The sequence below is a fragment of the Myotis nattereri genome, assembly GCF_964212035.1.
Source record: "Myotis nattereri genome assembly, chromosome: 10".
Lineage (NCBI taxonomy): Eukaryota > Metazoa > Chordata > Mammalia > Chiroptera > Vespertilionidae > Myotis > Myotis nattereri.
In genome coordinates, this window is record NC_138085.1 from 42,981,917 (window position 1) to 42,999,804 (window position 17,888).

Consider the following 17,888-nt stretch of genomic DNA (forward strand, 5'->3'; position numbering starts at 1 on the left):
AGGACCACCCACATTATGGAGGGCAAGGTGCTTTACTCAAAGTCCACCAATTTAAACGTTAATCTCATCCAAAATCACCCTCAGGCACATCCAGAATGTGTGCTAATATCTGGGCACTGTGGCTGCGCCAGTGACATAAAAAAAAATAACTGTCACAGTGAATAAAGTTTGCTTTTATGGCCAACTTATCTGTTTAAAAATTAAAAAAAAATTATTTTAGAGAGAGAGAAATTGATTTATTGTTTCACTTATTTATTCATTCATTGGTTGATTCTGGTATGTGCTCTGACGGGATTAAACCCGACAACTTTTGGAGTATTGGGATGATTCTCTAATCAACTGACCTACCTGGCCAGAGCCCCTGGTTAACTCATCTGATTCCTTCTTCCATATCTTACTCCCTCTCTCTGCATTGCCATACTCAGTTCCACAGGGTCTTATATTGTCACGTTTTTGCCCAGTGTCATCAATCGAGGTAATCTGCCCAGGTCTGCCTTCCTTCTGATTTCAGAATTATCGTCCCTTCAAAATTTACATTTCCTCAGTGACCTTTTCATACCTGGTATGGAAATGAAAAGTAATCCTATAAATAGTTTCACTCTAAAGTGTTAACAGATCATAATGACTTAATGTAGATCTCCTAGGGAAGAGGGAGGTGTTCTGCATTAACTATACACTGAGTGGCCAGATTATTATGACCACCTGACGTTTGTAGGCAAATTTGCTATAATTTCGCGCTGAAGTTGCTAGAGGGCCACACCATTATAAATAGGGAAGCAGGTTGTTTACCACGATAGTAGAAGTGATTTTTTTCCCCGAAGATATGGGTAAACAACGGGATTTAAAAGCCTTTGAATGTGGAATATATATATATATATATATATATATACACACACACACACACACACACGCACACACTGAGTGGCCAGATTATTATGACCACCTGACGTTTGTAGGCAAATTAGCCGTACACTGCATCGTATGGGATATGGAAGCCGAAGGCCTGTTCGAACACCTTTGCTGTCTGCAGTTACCAAGATAAAACGTCTCCAATTCACACAGGAACACAAGGATTGGACAGTTGAGCATTGGAAAAAAGTCATGTGGTCTGATGAATCACGTTTCCAGTTGCATCATGCAGATGGCAGAGTGAGAATTTGGCAGAAACAGCATGAAAGCATGCACCCCACATGCATGAGTACAACCCTTCAAGCTGGTGGGGGCAGTGTTATGGTTTGGGGCATGTTTTCCTGGCATGATTTGGGCCCTTTAATTCATGTGAAGCAACGTCTGAATAGCACAACATACGTAAGTATCGTTGCTGATCAAGTTCATCCTATCATGTTGATGGCATATCCCAACGGAGATGGCTTCTTCCAACAAGACAATGCGCCATGCCACGGTGCTCGTATTGTGCAGGAGTGGTTTCAAGAACATGAGGGAGATTTTACCTTGCTTAGGTGGCCCCCACAATCACCAGATCCCAATCCAATTGAGCATTTGTGGGACGAAGTTAAAAGAGCCATCAGGCAGCTGGTTCCACAACCATCAAATCTCACAGAACTGGACAGTGCTATTCATCAGGCATGGTGTCAGATTCCTCGCATCACCTTTCAACATCTCGTGGGGTCAATGCCATGAAGAATCGCCACAGTATTGAAGGCAAAAGGTGGCCCAACGAAGTACTGATGGGGTGGTCATAATAATCTGGCCACTCAGTGTAAATGTACAGGTGGACTTCAGGCATGTGATAGCCAATAAATGGAGGTAATTTGGGACAGGAAACTTTTTGGTCTATAATCACATTTTGTAAATGACTAGTTCTCTATAGTCAAGGCCTGTTTAACATCTGGTTCCCTTTCTGATGTGTTCAAAAAAGGGCAAGTGCAAATATATGAAAGTTTGAGATAGTATTCTATTTCTAAAATTTTTAGAGGAAGGGAGAGATAGAAACATCAGTTATTCCATTTATTTATGCATTCATTGGTTGCTTTTTTCCCCTAAAATATATTTTTATTGATTTCAGAGGAAGGGAGAGGGAGAGAGAGAAACATCAATGATGAGAATCATTGACCAGCTGCCTCCTGCATGCTCCCCACCGGGGATGGAGCCCACAACCCAGGCCTGTGCCCTGACTGGGAATCCAACCATTACCCCCTGGTTCATAGGTCGATGGTCAACCACTGAGCCACGCAGGCCTTTTTAATTTTAACAATTTAATGCTATTTATATTGGGAGTCAGCCAAGGGATAACAAAAATCACAAATGTGAAAGTTTGATAATCTTATATAGCTATTTCAATTATGGTTCTTCATTTCTTTAGAAATGACAACTAGAAGCCCTGAGGCATAGCAAGGAGGAGGCTGAGAACCATTAGATTTCACAGGACTAACCTGGGAAATCGAGTAGCATAAAGAGACAATAAATGACACCCCATTATCACTTTTTATTTTTTCAATTCTGATCAAAAGTTTTGATCAGAGAAAAAATCCTTTCCATTTCCTCAGATGTTTGAATAAGACCCAGATGTCTCCATTCATTCCTAGGTAATTTAATTTTTTCTTCTGCAGCTCTGATTTCCAAAGGTGCAGCTCAGGCAAAGCTCTGTAGATGGGGTTCAGACAAACAAAATGCTTCTATATCAGTGTCTGGACTGGCACATGGTTACAAAGGGCTCTTTGTTTCAGTGGGTTGGTGAGGTTGTTCAAGGTTGGGTTGGTGTGGAGGACAGGCTGTTCCATGACGTGACCGCTGCCTCTCCTGTGAGCTAGAGCTAGACCAGAACAGAGGTTGCTTTCTGTAAACCCACCTTATAGACTCTCTGAAATGATGTTCATTCTGACATAAATTAATGCCTCTCTTGCTCCCTGTGATATGCCGGCTCCTGGAACAGGTTGTTGTCCTGACTTGGTCAAGCATATAATTTCTAGCATTCAGGTACTAGTGCCTGTGATTATTGCCCACTTTTACCCTATGTCATTCTTTGGTATCTGGCAGTGAATGGCATGGGGACCCATTTTGTTTTGCAGCTACCCAAGACATGCCTTGTAAGTTCCCCTTTATATATTTTATTAATTACCTGACTAGAGTGGCCAGCCTCTTTCTTTGGTCTTTCTCTGCCTTCCACTTATGGAGGTAAATTTTCATTCTTGGGGCTGTCTCTGGGTCTGCGTGTATTAAACAGCTGGGGAAATAATTGGCCTTAAAAGTTTCTTCCTCTCAACTGATGCATAAGCACTTTCCAAAATAGCTGTAAAATGGAGATGGACAAGACAAATTGATAGTCATGGTGGAGAAACAAGCAGAAGAGGAAAGCAGGGGGGTTCAACAATTATAGTTTGAGCATGAGTACTTTGGTGGTCCTCCTGGCTTTTCTTTGTGGCATTGACAGGATTTCTGGCAGCTTACAAAGGTGTTCAAACATTGTAATCATGCCCTGGCCAGCGTGGCTCAGTTGGTTGGAGTGTCTTCCCGTGTACTGAAGGGTCTCGGGTTCAATTCCTGGTCAGGGCATATACCCAGGTTGATCCCCATTTGGTGCATACAGAAGGCAGCCAATTGATGGTTCTGTCACATTGGTGTTTCTTCCTAAAATCAGTAAACACACACACACACACACACACACACACACACACACACACAGAAACATTGTAATCATACCTTGACATCTTGGAAGTATTACTGAAGGCTTACCAGAAACTCTTAGATGAGGGTCTGAGGCTAACATGTACTTTGCCTCATAAACATAGCATGTTTATGTCCCAAATGTGTTGTCTCTTTTCAAATAGCTCACTGTTGTTTTATAAACTTTGCTCTGGGTGATATAGGAACCTGTTTAAAGGCCTGAAATATTAAAGGATTTTCATGTTAGAAATACTCTGATTAGTTCAATGTTACATTTTCTGGCCTCTCTTTGAGGCCAGTGATAAAAAGACATTCCCCGCCCCCCCCCCCCCCCCAAGAAAAACTGAAAAGCCCTTTGCTCACTTGATCATAAAACCAGCCATAGAAAGTAAACTCTACTAAGAACATTAGACTTTTTTTCACTCATTCAAAAGCATTTTTGATCCCTTACTTTGTGGTAAGTTCTATACTAGGTGTTGAGTATGCAAACACTTGTTCCAGCTTCAAGAAACAGCCTAGTAGAGGAACATGCAAAAAGCAAAAGTAAAAAATTAAAGTATATTGCTTTAAAAGGGGCAACTCAAAGAATGAGAGGTTAATGCATATCCTTATGTCTCTCTGGGGGAGACAAAAAAGGTTTTCCCTAAGAGGTAGCATTTAAGTAGGGAAGGTGTGTGGATTCCATGAAGAGTAACCAAAGTGTGCAAAAGTCTTGAGAATATTGGCCCAATTGAGAGATCACCTGTTCAGCGTTATTGAAGTGCAAAGAGCTGGAAGGTGTGGTAGGAAAGGAGCAGCAGTGTGAAGTAAGATGAGACATCTGGGGTCAGAAGTCCATGCCATGTTCTATGTGCCGTATAAGTTTTTATTTGATTCTACTCGAGTCATTAATAGAGTTATGGTAACCATCTACATTTTACTAAAGATACTATTTAAATCTTACTAAGCAACTGCTCAGGTAATAAATTCTCAGAAACATCATCTCTCTTTGATTAAGTTTCTCTTGGCAGGAATGGTGCATTAATTAATAGAATTAGTTAATCGTTGATGAGTCAAATGTAAGGCTGTCAAATCTGGGCAATTTCTACAGTCCTGTCAGGTGGGCCAGCAAAGTCTCCCCTGCCCCTCTGCAAAAAACAAACAAACAAACAAACAAACAACCCCCCAAAAACGGGGTTAGGGAGTCAATGAATGGGGGCGGAGGGCCTTTGGAGGCCAAGCATATGACATAGAGCCTAAGTCGGGAACTGAATTGCTTGCCACCTGGAAGACTAACAGAACCTGCACAGCGCTTTGCAACCAGGAATTTTGGTATCTCCTTCCTCTCAATTCTTTGCAATTTTTTTAGGTCTATATCCTTTTCCCACCCTGATTTATTTGTCCGGCTGGCCTCTGCTTTCTTCCTCCTCTTTCCCCGCTTCCTGGCGGGCTGGAACTTGGAGCCTAGGATTGAACTAGGGCGCGCCCCCAACGTTATTTGCTTTGCTAACAAACCCATCCTCCTCTTTCCTAATCTTCCTCTCATTCCAGCCAGCCCACAAGTTTCCTCCTCCCCCGCGGCGCCGTTCCTCCCGCTACTCGCCCCGGGGCCGGGCGGCTCCAGGAACCTAAAGCGGATGCGCCGGGAGCCGCTGCCACGTCCTCGCTGCCAGCAGGCCAGCGCCTGCGTGGGCTCGTGGGCGGGGCGGCTCGGGGAGGCGGGACCTGTGCGTGAGTGGCGCGGACGCGGCCCAATGGGACCTGCGGGAGGCGGAGGCGGCGGCGGCGCGGTGCGTGCCGAGGGGCGGGGCCAGGAGGCAGTTGCTGGCGAGTCCCGGAGGCCAAGAAGGGAGTCGTTACCTCGGCTGTCGCATCCTCGAGGGAGTCGTGCGGGTACCTCCTTACCCCCAAGCCCGCTGATAGCCCCACAGCTCCCGTGTGCTCCCGATTTCGCCAGCCGCTCACCACTCTCCTAGCGGACCGAGCGAGCAGCCGGCATCATGTGCGGTAAGGGGCCGCGGGCGGGGGGCGTGTTGCGGGGCGGCGCGGGCACTGCCGAGGCCCGAGGCGCCGGCGGGAGCGGCGGTGTGGAGGGTGCGGAGTCAGGATGAAGGGCGGGGGGCGTCCCGCGGCGGCCGCGGGGGCCGGCCTCTGCGAGCCGGGGGTGTGTGTGTGTGGGGGGGTGGTGGACTGAGGAGGGCACCTGAGAGGGGGGCGGGCCCTGGAGCGGTCTGGGGGAGTGAAGGGGGCGGCGAGGCGCGGAGCAGGGAACGGGAGGGGGAGAGGTGTTTGTGCTGAACCGGGAAAGAAGAGGGGGCCGAGGGAACTGCGGTGTGGACGGGGCGGACTCACCGGAGCCCACCAGGTGCGGGAGGCCACCTGTGGAACCTCGGGCGAGGTTCTCTTGGACTGACCTTGTATTCTCCTAGGATTTACCTTTTAAAAAATACTTACGTTTAGTGCTGTCTTTCCGCCAGGCCCAGTAGAGAACAGAACTTTAACTAGAACTATGACAGTGGCATTACACATGGTCTTATTTCCTGCCATCCCCGTCTCAACAGAAACCATTGCTAATTAGTAACTTGGAGAGTGGGGTGAGACCTGATCATCCGGTGGAAAGAGGCCCGGAAGTGACCGTGGCGATAGATCACACGCCATTTATCACTTGCATGTGCACCCGTTTAAAATATCAATGAAAAATAATGGTCTACCTTTAGTGAATGTTTTACCTGAAAAGTTAAAAAAGTTAGGCCTGCCGTAGCTGGCAAATTTGGCTCAGTGGCTCTGTTCTGATCCAGGGCACGATCGATCCTCGGTTGCAGGCTCGATCCCTGGGCCTGGCCCGTAAGGGAGTCAACCAATCGATGTGTTTCTTTCACATCGATGTTTCTCTCTCTCTCTCTCTCTCTCTCTCTCTCTCTCTCTCTCTCTCTCTCGCTCTCTTCCACTCTGTAAAAAACAATGGAAAAATATCCTTGGGTGAGGATTAACATAAGAATAAAAAAGGCCATTTTATTCCATGTTTTGAGACTTAGTTGTTTTAATTGTACCTAAAAGTGTTAGCTAAAAGGAATGGTTTGAATCTGAAATGACTGGTCTGCACTAAAATTGGTATTAACTTGGCCATTCATTGTCAGTATAAAGAATTGTCTCATTCATTACCTTTCTCATTGAAATTTACAACTAACCTTACTCCTGACAGGGAAAAAACATAACACTTTTGAAAGGGAGGTATGCTTGTGATGGAATTGAAACGATCTGGGAAACTTATTCTTTGTAGCCTTTTGCAAGAACTGAGCAGGAGGTGACAAGCTCTCGTTAGTTTTATTTTTCCTGTATTAAACTTTATGCAAATTTCAGCTTCTGAAAAAGAGGAGCATGTTTAAATTTAGAGTAGGTTAAAAAAACAAACAAAAAAGAAAACCTTTAAATAGCTTTCTGAAATTATTAGTCGAGCTGCCTCGACTTTTGCTCTGATAGTAGAGTGGTTTGCAAGAACACATAATTTAATTTGGAGCTGTGAGTAGTAAACTGGTTGATCCCCAATGTGCTTCATTTGCTAGTTAACTGTCCCTGAATGATGAAGTGTGCACTGAGTTAAGTACCTGGCTATCTGGTTGTAGATAATTTCTTCATCTTGTTCCAGGAAAAAAAGGAAGCCAAAGTATCTATACTAATATCTATACTAATAAAAGGGTAATATGCTAATTAGACCGATGTCTTCCGGACAAAGCCACTGTGGCCAAGGCAGAGGCAGTTAGGGACGATCAGGCTGGCAGGGGAGAGCAGTTAGGGGTGATCAGGCCGGCAGGCAGGCAGAGTGGTTAGGCGCCAGCGGTCCCAGATTTCGAGAAGGATGTCTGACTGCCAGAAGGATGTCCGACTGCCGGTTTAGGCCCTGTGAAAGGGCCTAAACCAGCGGTCAGACATGCCCCAGTCAGACATGCCCCAAGGGGTACCGGATTGGAGAGGGTGCAGACCAGGCTGAGGGACACCGCCCCCCCCCCCCCCCCCCGTAGATGAATTTCGTGCACCAGGCCTCTAGTGTACTATAAAAGAAAAAACCTGATCTGGTTCAGAAAAGGTGCAAATTAGAGTGAGGCTTTTAGGGTGGAGACTAGATGTCGCATATCACTTAGCCAACATCCCCATTCCAATGTTTTAGTGCTGAGGAAACAGGTTATAAAGAATAAACAACTGGTATTTGAGTTATTTTTGAGGTCCTGCTTTTAATCCTATCCAGACCACAATTTTGCATGATCTGGAATAAGGTCTAGAATTTATTCCCTTTAATTATGAAGGTTAACTGTTAGGACAAAAGTTCGTCTTTATTTTCCTCCCACATCTTAGTCATTGCAGTAAAATTTTTAGACAGAAAAATTGAGTGGGGAATGAGATCAGGTGGGAAAATTCAGACTTACCTTCTGATTTCCTGCTGCCTATTCAGATTTTTCTAAAAGATTATTTTATTTCAACATTGCATAATATTGAAGTAGAGGAATGAAGGCTATAAGTCTGTGGTATGCTTAAGGAAAAAAAAAGATTCCATGGCCAAGTAAATTTGGAGAGCAACAGATTAAACTATGTTGAACTGTCTTTTTTTTTTTAATTGGAGGACTTCTTGGAAACTTTAATGTGCTAAGAGTTATGAATTTCCCAGAGAAGAATAGCATGTTTATGTCCCAAATTTATTTTATCTTCCTCTTATTCTTGGTTCTTTGGAATACATTTTGTTCTTTTTTAGTGTTTGTTGTTTTTTTTTAACCTTTGGCTTTGGTGAGAGATTGTCAACTTGCTGTGTGGGGAGCCTGAACTCAGGCCCTGTTCCTCATAGCTCAGTCCCTGGTCCCAGAACTCAGTCCCTGTTTGGGCACCACTTGTGCTGCGCCGGCACTGCCAAGGGTGAACCCCAGTGGGGCTGATGAAAGGATTAAGAAAAGACAGACATGAGAACAAAAGCTGGGTCTCGGTGGGACGCTGCTTCTGAGAGACAGCAACGACACTCACAAGCTGTGTCTTTATTTTCTAGCAGGTGCCACGAGGCAAAGTAAGGGCGTGATCAAGTTGTTTACAACATTCTCATTGGTTTCAGTCCCACTCCACTATATGCACCTGAACTCTATCACTCAGGCACGTGGGGCCACGTGTTCGGACCACAGGCTCGGACCACAGGCTCAAGCTTACAGCTATAGCTGTTGGCTATAATTGTGCTGGGAGGGTTCTGCCATCCAAGCTGGGACTTGCATGTGGCAATGAGAGGACTGTGCCCTCTCAGTAGTCCAAGGCTTGAACCTGTCCAAAACACTGTGGCCGCGCCCCACATTGCTGAAGCTACCCGCATCTTTTAACAGTTTTTGCTGTTTTTTTTTAAAATAAATGATGGTGTATATAAATAGACTTTTTCTAAGTGAGGTTATATTTAAAAGCAGTAAGGGAGCTGCAATTTAAAAGTATCATGAAATGAATCCTTAAAAAGTTTTTTGTAAGTATACTGTCTAGTGACTTTGGGGGTAATTGAAGAATATTGAGACTGCTGCTAGGATGAGTCATAAAACCAGTAATATTAACATATCCTTAGAAATCATACTGGATATAAAGTAGTTGTTAAAGAAAATTAATTAATTGCTTACTAAGCATTTCCTCAATTGTGTTTCCTGGAAAGGGAGAAGTTAATAAGTTGACTGCTGGTAATGAGCAGTAAAAGGTAGGAAAGAGTTTTATAACACACAAGTTTGGGACATTCTGCTTTTGGAGATTTGCACTTAGCGAGATTAAAGGCTCTAAGAAGATCTACAAATAAGCCTGTTAACCTGGAACCAGTATTTCTTAAACCTTTAATTATGCAACCTTTCTTTCACTTCATCCCTATTTAGCATCTGCAAAATAGTGTTCTTTTTTTGTGGTCTTGGAATTTTTTACTACATTTCAGCTACCTCAAAAGTGTTAGAAGATATTTGAAATGATGGCTTTATATTTGGCACTCTGCCATTTGGAGAGAAGACTAAAACAAGGAAATTGCCTTTAAGGAATTGCTGTCTGATTTGAGGAAACAATGAATACACATGCAACAGGTGTAGGTGATAATACACAGTCCCTGTTCATTGCCATGTTACAAACCCTAAGTGGAATGAATAGAAATTGAGAAACTGGTTAGGCCAGGAATGTTATAGATGATTGGGCAGGACTTTTACATTGAGTAATTGTGCCAGCTGGTAGAGAACTAATACACTGTAAAAGATATTGATGGCATATGTTACCCAACAATCAATGGAGTCAGAAATAAATTGAGAACTACTGCCAGCGGGTTTGAAAGAAGAAATAGAAGTGCCAGGAAAAGAGGCCAAAGACCTGTGGTTAAAGGCAAAAGAGTTCCAAAGTAGTATGTATTGCATTGGATAGAATCTGCAAATGTAGAAGAAGGTCATCCATGTTTAATACTGTAGAGAGAAGTTAATTGCATTGGGCTATAATAAAATCCTTAGAGATGTTGCATATATGAAGGCAGAAGGACCTGAATTTGTGTTGAGGAGGAGGGCAAGTATACTAACAAAGGGAGTGTTGTGGAACTGAGATTTCTGATAGAGTTGAAAAGTTGAGTTCTAGAGCTGTGGTCCTTGATTTATGAGCTATGAACTTGTTATGGAGCATTCATTGGTCAATTCATGTTCTAAGCATTATCTGTAATTTGAATAAAAGTTAGATAATAAAAATTCAACCCACTATTGTATAGGATCCTCAAAATATTTTGATGTTAACAAAAAGTTCTGTATTAAGCCCAGTCAGTGTGGCTCAGTGATTGAGCACGGACCTATGAACCAGGAGTGACCTATGAACCAGGAGGTCACGGTTCGATTCCCAGTCTGGGCACATATGTGGCTTGAGGGCTCAATCCCCAGTGCGAGGTGGGCAGGAGGCAGCAGATCAATGCTTCTCTCTCATCATTGATGTTTCAATCTCTCTTCCTCTCTGAAATAAGTAAAATATATATTTTTAAAAAGTTCTGTATTTACAAAGTTGAAGAATTACTTATGTTAGGACACATAGGGTAAAAAACACAGGACTGAAAATCTACCTTCGTAAGTGGAGGGCAGGGAAAGACTGAAGAAAGATACGGGCCACTCCAATCTGTTAATTACTAGAGTTTATTAAGGGAAACTTGGCAGGCACCAGAGAATTATGTAGGGTAGAAATGGTGTGGAGATAGTAACAGGTACTAGTATAAGAATGTTAGCAGGTATGGAAATTACATTGACGAGGACAACAATCTGTTCCAGGACCAATACATAACAGGAGGCAAGGGAGGGGTGCTGATTGATGTCAGAGTGAACATTAATTATGATCATAGTCTGTAAGGAGGGATTGCAGAAAGCCGTCTGGGTCCAGCTTATAGGACAGGCAGCAGTCACCTCACAGAACAATCTCTCCTCCATACTTATCAACAGTTATGAGTAGGAGAGGCTGGTTCAGATATGTAGAATGTTTTCTGTTTTGAGCTTATAAGGAGGGATAAGGGTACATAATGTATTATGCTGTTAAGATGAAGATGAAGACTTCGGTTCTATAAAGTGAGAATCTGCCAAAAATGAGAAAGAATCTGGGAAGGGAGAAATGGTAATTTGAGAATAGTCGATTCTAGACTTTAGAAAAATATCTGGGGGAAAGTTAGACAAACTATGAATTAACAAGATTGGTCAGCTGTTGGAAGGGCTGTTTTGCAAGTGAATCTGAAATGGGTGGATGGACCTCACTATAAGGGTGTCAGGGATGCAGGAGTAAAAGCTGGCTTGGGAGGATAATGGAAAACTGGTTTGATATGATTGATCAGAGAGAAGTGGGAGAGATTAAACGTTTGAAGATTTGTGAGCGGGAAGTGCATGATTTTTCCCAGGAAAGATGATGACATAAGTCGACTGTGAGGGATAGTATAACTAGAGGTGTCAGGGTTTAAATAGTGCTTAGAGTTCCAGATTGTTAAATGTGCAGGGAGAGGTGTTATAGAGCTCCTTCCAGTGGCAGTGTATATTTCCAGCAAACTAGGGGACACTCAAACCAACATTTGTAAATACGAAAAATATTTGTAAACAATTAGAAAACACATAAATAATTGAAATCCTTCATTGTGTCACTCTATACTATAAATTTTTACTTTATTTTTAGGAATGTAGAAAATTTTATCTCATAGTATTTCATCTTCTAAAGGGGCCTTACCTGTTGAACTTCTAAAGGGGTCTTACCTGTTGAATGTGTCTCTACAATTATAGTAGTATTGACTGTTTTATGACAAATATTTAGTTGATGTGTATAACTTTAATTGCAGTATTGTTCATAATTTCAAAGAGGTAGGAACATCTCAGTAGGGAAATGCTTAGGTAAAATATGACTATTATATACTGGTATGCAGCCATTAAATAGAATTGGGTAGATGTCAACATTTTAATTAAACAAGTACAGAACAATATATACAGTGTCATCCAATTTATGTGTTTTTAAAAAGCCCTTTAAAGCCATATATATCTAGGTTCATTTATAGCTGAAAGATTGGGACAATATGCATTGAATTAATGTTGGTTATCTCCCCTTTAGAAAGAGATTTTCACAATTCATTCTGTAGCCTTTGTGTAATTCGAATCTTTAATAATGGCGGTGAATTAATTTGTAAACTTGCATTATAAGAAAAAAATTTTTTAATGAAATTAATTGACCCTGGCTGGTGTGTCTTTTTTTTTTTTTTTTAAATATATTTTATTGATTTTTCACAGAGAGAAAGGGAGAGAGATAGAGAGCCAGAAACATCCATGAGAGAGAAACATCGATCAGCTGCCCCCCGCACATCCCCCACCGGGGATGTGCCCGCAACCCAGGTACATGCCCTTGACCGGAATCGAACCTGGGACCCTTCAGTCCGCAAGCCGACGCTCTATCCACTGAGCCAAACCGGTTTCGGCTGGTGTGTCTTAGTGGTTGGAGCATTGGCCCATGCACCGAGGATCATGGGTTCGATTTCCAGTCAAGGGTGGATACTAGGGTTGCAGGTTCGATCCACAGCCCAGATTGGGGCGCGTTCGGGAGGCAACCAATCCATGTGTCTCTCTCACATTGATGTTACCCTCTCTCTTTTTTTCTTTTTCATCCCCACCCTCTCTTTCACTCTTTCTGAAAAAAAAAAACGAAAAAAAACACAAACAAACAATGGGAAAAAATATCCCTGCGTGAGGATTAACAAAAAGTAAAACAAATAGATGAAATTTAATTGTTATTGTAGATGGAGTTTGATTCAGAAAGTATAAAATTTAGAGAACTAATCTGAACACAAAACTGATGAGTTCTGTTTAGGGTCTCAACATACTGAGGTTGCTAAGTGAAAAAATATGTAGAAGTAAAATTTCTTAAGGACATAAATTCAAGCAGGCATAGGCACTTTAATGATTTGATTAGTTAGCTAAGTTGTATTCAGTTTTCATTTTAATAAGGCTTAAAAATCTTTACTTATGACTAAATTGCTTTTGACCAGGTGTGTCAAGTCCATGATCCAGGTTGTTAAGCAAGGAGCTCCTAAGTGCTTTGAATTTAAGTTGCCATTTTCTGAGAATGACACCTGGAGCATCTATTGCAGTGGTTCTCAACCTTGGCTGCACATTAATCACCTGGGAATCTTTTGAAAATCCTGATTTCTGGGCCTCATCATACGGAAATTCTGTTTCTTTGTTACCAGAATTTCCAGAGGGTGAGGCCCAGGAATCAGGATTTTAAAAAGATTCCCAGGTGATTCTAATGTGCAGCCAAGGTTGAGAACCATTGATCTATTGGTTTGGGCGTAGGGAATGGCCTGTGCTCCCTACAACTACTTTGTGTGGTTTGGGAGCAATTACTGAAGAGCAGTGGAGAGTATTTTTAGGATTTTGTAGTTACCCTAAGCAGAACTGTTTATTGGGAGGTTTGATAAGACAAGTTAAAGACCTGGAAATGGGAGCAATCTAGTGATTTCTACCCTAATAAGCACTGTTTTGAATTAAGAATACCTTCCTTGTAAACATGCCCTTGCATGCCTGATAGGCGGGTTATATGCCATTCTATTTTCCCAGCAACCCCAAGATTACAGATAACCCACTAATCCCAAGGGGTGGACTGTCTTTAGGCCACTGTTTCTGTCAAGGAGCTGGTGTATAAAATTGGCAGATTTAATCTCTTTATCTTTCATTTTCCTAACCAGGGATTACTTAGGTTAATTCCCTTTCTTCCTTCTCCCATCTTTATTACTTTGATCTTAGAAAATTTCTGTGTGTGTGTCATCCTTTTCTTCCAGTCCTTGTCCAGTGATTTGAGGAAAAGATTTATATTCTGTGTGTTGTCCTTCAGTGATCGAATAAAAATACTTATTTGGGACTGATAGTTTTCTTCATTTAATCTTTATCATAAGTCAGTGACCCATAGGGGGAATAAGTGTAGAACACATGAAAGTTTGATTTACAGTTGATAATTGGTTTAGTTAGTTCATATTATAGCTACTTTATGAAGGAACAGCAGTAACAATAAAAACCCCAGATCTCATGCAAGGTTGTGTCTGCGAAAATAAGATGCTTGTATAACATACGATAACTTTAAAAAATCTTTTCAATTGTAAGGTTGTTTTTTTTAAATAATGAAATATAGAATTTTTATAAGTTCTTGGCCTTATACTTCCATTTTTGGGGAAAGTTTAAACAGTTGTTTCAGGTTATTTTGGATTTAGTTTTAAAATGTGGATTTCCTGCCTGGCCAATGTGGGTTAGTGGTTGAGTGTCATCCAGTGCACCAGTTCGAGTCTAGACAGGACACATGCCCAGATTACAGAGCTCCATCCCCAGCAGAGGACTTGCCAGAGGCAGCTGTTTTATATTTCTATATTTTTCTCCCTCTCCCTTCCTCTCTCCCTAAAAAATAATAATAAATCAATAAAAACATTTAAAAAGAAAAAATGTGGATTTCCTTTTTTTTCAAGGGCATGATAGTTTGTTTGAAAAAATTATACTGATCATGATGCTCAGCAGACCATTATTATGGCTTCTTTGTTGGATATTAACAATTCACTATTTTTGGATGCTGAAATGCTTCAATAGGACCAAGCTATTTATAGAAATAATGAGATCTTTTCAAATGGAAATAAAGACTAGTTGTTTTGGAATTCTACTTCACTGAGTTAATTTTATTTCCTTATGATTCAGTGACACTATAGTGTAATATAAGAAAAAGGAAATTATTTCATAAGTAAGCAACTTGAGCTTATAATTTCCTCATATTTTGGTTTTCTTTTTTTTTTTTTTTTTTATAAATTTTATTGAGTTTTTACGGAGAGGAAAGGAGAGAGATAGAGAGTTAGAAACATCGATGAGAGAGAAACATCGACCAGCTGCCTCCTGCACACTCCCCACTGAGGATGTGCCCGCAACCCAGGTACATGCCCTTGACCGGAATCGAACCCGGGACCTTTCAGTCCGCAGGCCGACGCTCTATCCGCTGAGCCAAACCGGTTTCGGCATATTTTGGTTTTCTTTTTTTTTTTTTTTTTTTTTAAAATATATTTTATTGATTTTTTACAGAGAGGAAGGGAGAGAGATAGAGAGTTAGAAACATCGATGAGAGAGAAACATCGATCAGCTGCCTCCTGCACATCTCCTACTGGGGAGGTGCCCGCAACCCAGGTACATGCCCTTGACCGGAATCGAACCTGGGACCTTTCAGTCCGCAAGCCGACGCTCTATCCACTGAGCCAAACCGGTTTTGGCAATATTTTGGTTTTCAATGCTCTCTCCACCTTGACCAAAGCACAATCATGGGAGGCCTCAGATAATTTCCATACTGCTATTCCTAAAGTGTGGATATTTTTTGCCTGTTTTGTTTACTATTTCTTTGTTTGCCTTGCTCAGTTCATATGTACTAGTTCTTTTATTTCTAGTTTTGCTTTTCCAAATTATTGCTTTTTTTTCCCCCTCTATGAATTCTTAAGAGTTGTTAACATTGCAGTTATTTGTTGTTAGCCAGTAACTGGTGAATAAGTGATTCAAGCTATTTTCTTTTAACATGATTATATATATGTATTAATATTTCCTCATATTATTAGAATATTTAGGTAATATTTTTCACATAATTAATAGTTATAAATTACTTATTCCTAAATGTTATTGATAACATGATTATTGAAAGTAAGAAAAATTATTTCATCTGTATAGTTTTGTAAGATCCATATGTAGCTTAAAATACTCCAGGAAATGCTTTTCTTTAAATATAATGCTCAGTATTTAGCAGATTTGTTGATTGGCTAGTTTTTTAAAATTAAATTTTACTTAACAAAATGGCAGTAATGGAAGATGTGACCACCCTTATGAGCTGCTTTGGGAAAAACCACACATATTTTTTTAAAAAATATTTGTAATGACTTCAGGGAGGAAGGGAGAGGGAGAGAGAGAGAGAAACATCAATGATGAGAGAGAATCATTGATCTGCTTCTTCCTGCATGCTCCCTGCTTGGGGCTGGAGCCTGCAACCTGGGCATGTACCTGATCAGGAATTGAACTGTGACCTCTTGGTCCATAGGTCAATGCTCAATCACTAAGTCACACTGGCTGGGCAAAAATGAGCATTTATTTTGACATATTTGCTTTAGTCTTTTACAAATGGAAAACCCCCTTTGAAAAAGTTTCATTGCCTTTAGACAATTTGAAGTGAGGATTTACTTCTCTTTTAAAGATGGACTCTAGCTTCACATTTTTGCACATCTTAGGCATAATTATGCAAATGAAGATTATATAATAATTATGTTAATTTTTAATCTTTAGACAGAATTTTTTATTAAGTGTTTGTTTATTTGCAGGTATATTTGCTTACTTAAACTACCATGTCCCTCGCACAAGACGAGAAATCTTGGAGACCCTAATCAAAGGCCTTCAGAGACTGGAATACAGAGGATACGATTCTGCTGGTAATTCCTTTAAAAATAAATATGACTTTTGCATGATTACTGAATCTAAGTGGAAAAATTTTGTTTTAGGTGACTAGATCCTGTAGTAATGTTTGCTTTATTTTGGGCAAATCTAAAATCTGAACAATTTTTGTCTTTTCTCATACTTAAAGGTTCATGTAATTTCAATACTATTATCATTTATGTTGAGTATTGCTTCTTATAGGTATCTTCTTTTGTTAAGAATGTTACCATAAAAACATAAATCATCTGGGGCAGTTTCATGGTAGAACAAAGATTTTGAAGGACTTAGTCCATAAATTATCTTTTTTCTTTTCTATGAATTTAATTTGATTTTCTCCAGTTATTCCAGACTTTTGGTATGTAAACTTCTTAAGAGTCTTCTACCTGAAATAAATGACAAAGCAAATAAAAATAACTTTTTGTCAACTTTATGTTCTACTTTAGCTTCTTCCCTTAACTGTATTGGGGGTCTCCAAGACTACCCTCAGATTTGATGATTTCCTGGAAGGATTCAGCATATAGTTGTACTCATGGCTATGATTTATTACAAAAAGGAATAGAAAGCAAAATCAGCAAAGAGTAAAGGCACATGGGTGAAGTCTGGAGGCAATCTGGCACAAGTTTCTAAGGGTTCTCTCCCAGTGGAGTCTTACTAGGTGCTCTTAATTTCCCCAGAAAATTGTGATAGTTTGTGTGAAATGTTGTCTACCTAGGAAGCTCTTTGGCACCTGAGTGCCCAATGTTTTTATCAGGGCCTGGTCACGTAGACACCCTCTGTCTAATATGTACCAAAATTACAGACTCCTAGAAGAGAAACAGTTGTTCAACATAAGCCACATGGTGTACTGACTGTTTAGGTGCAGTGAACTATTTTTCATCAGAGTGGTGGGAACCCTTGTGAAATCCAAGGCCCACTTTGTAAGCAGGCATTTCTAAGGATACCAGTGTCAGGCCTACTCTGTTAACTCTTTTTCTGTACATTTAACATTGCCAGCTGTGATGGGCATTTATCTTTCACTAGAGTCCTGGTGCATGAAATGCGTGCACAGGTAGGGTTCCTAGGCCTGGCCGGCAATCAGGGCTGATCAGGGCCTTCCCCCAGCTGCTGGCTGCTGGCCGCAACCAGGGCCTTCTTTCATTCTGCACTGCCCCCTGATGCTCAGCGCACATCATAGCAAGCAGTCGAACTCCTGAGGGGACAATTTGCATATTAGCCTTTTATTATATAGGATGACTTTCCTCAATTAATGGCAAGTCAGTTCCTCAACTACTTTGTTCTTAAAATTCTCTCCTTCCTTAGCTTCTCTGACAACACATCTCATTATCT

At 41.1% G+C, this 17,888-nt stretch overlaps 1 protein-coding gene across 1 annotated transcript in view; it reads left to right on the forward strand.

The window, feature by feature from the left end:
• Nucleotides 1–5,404: 5,404 nt before the first annotated feature.
• Nucleotides 5,405–17,888, forward strand: part of GFPT1 (glutamine--fructose-6-phosphate transaminase 1) — a 59,239-nt gene continuing 46,755 nt past the window's right edge. Inside the window, exons 1-2 of the mRNA XM_081101147.1 lie at nt 5,405–5,610; nt 16,451–16,558. Coding sequence (XP_080957273.1) covers nt 5,604–5,610; nt 16,451–16,558 — 115 coding nt within the window. The 5' untranslated portion in view covers nt 5,405–5,603. The remainder of the gene's footprint in view (nt 5,611–16,450; nt 16,559–17,888) is intronic.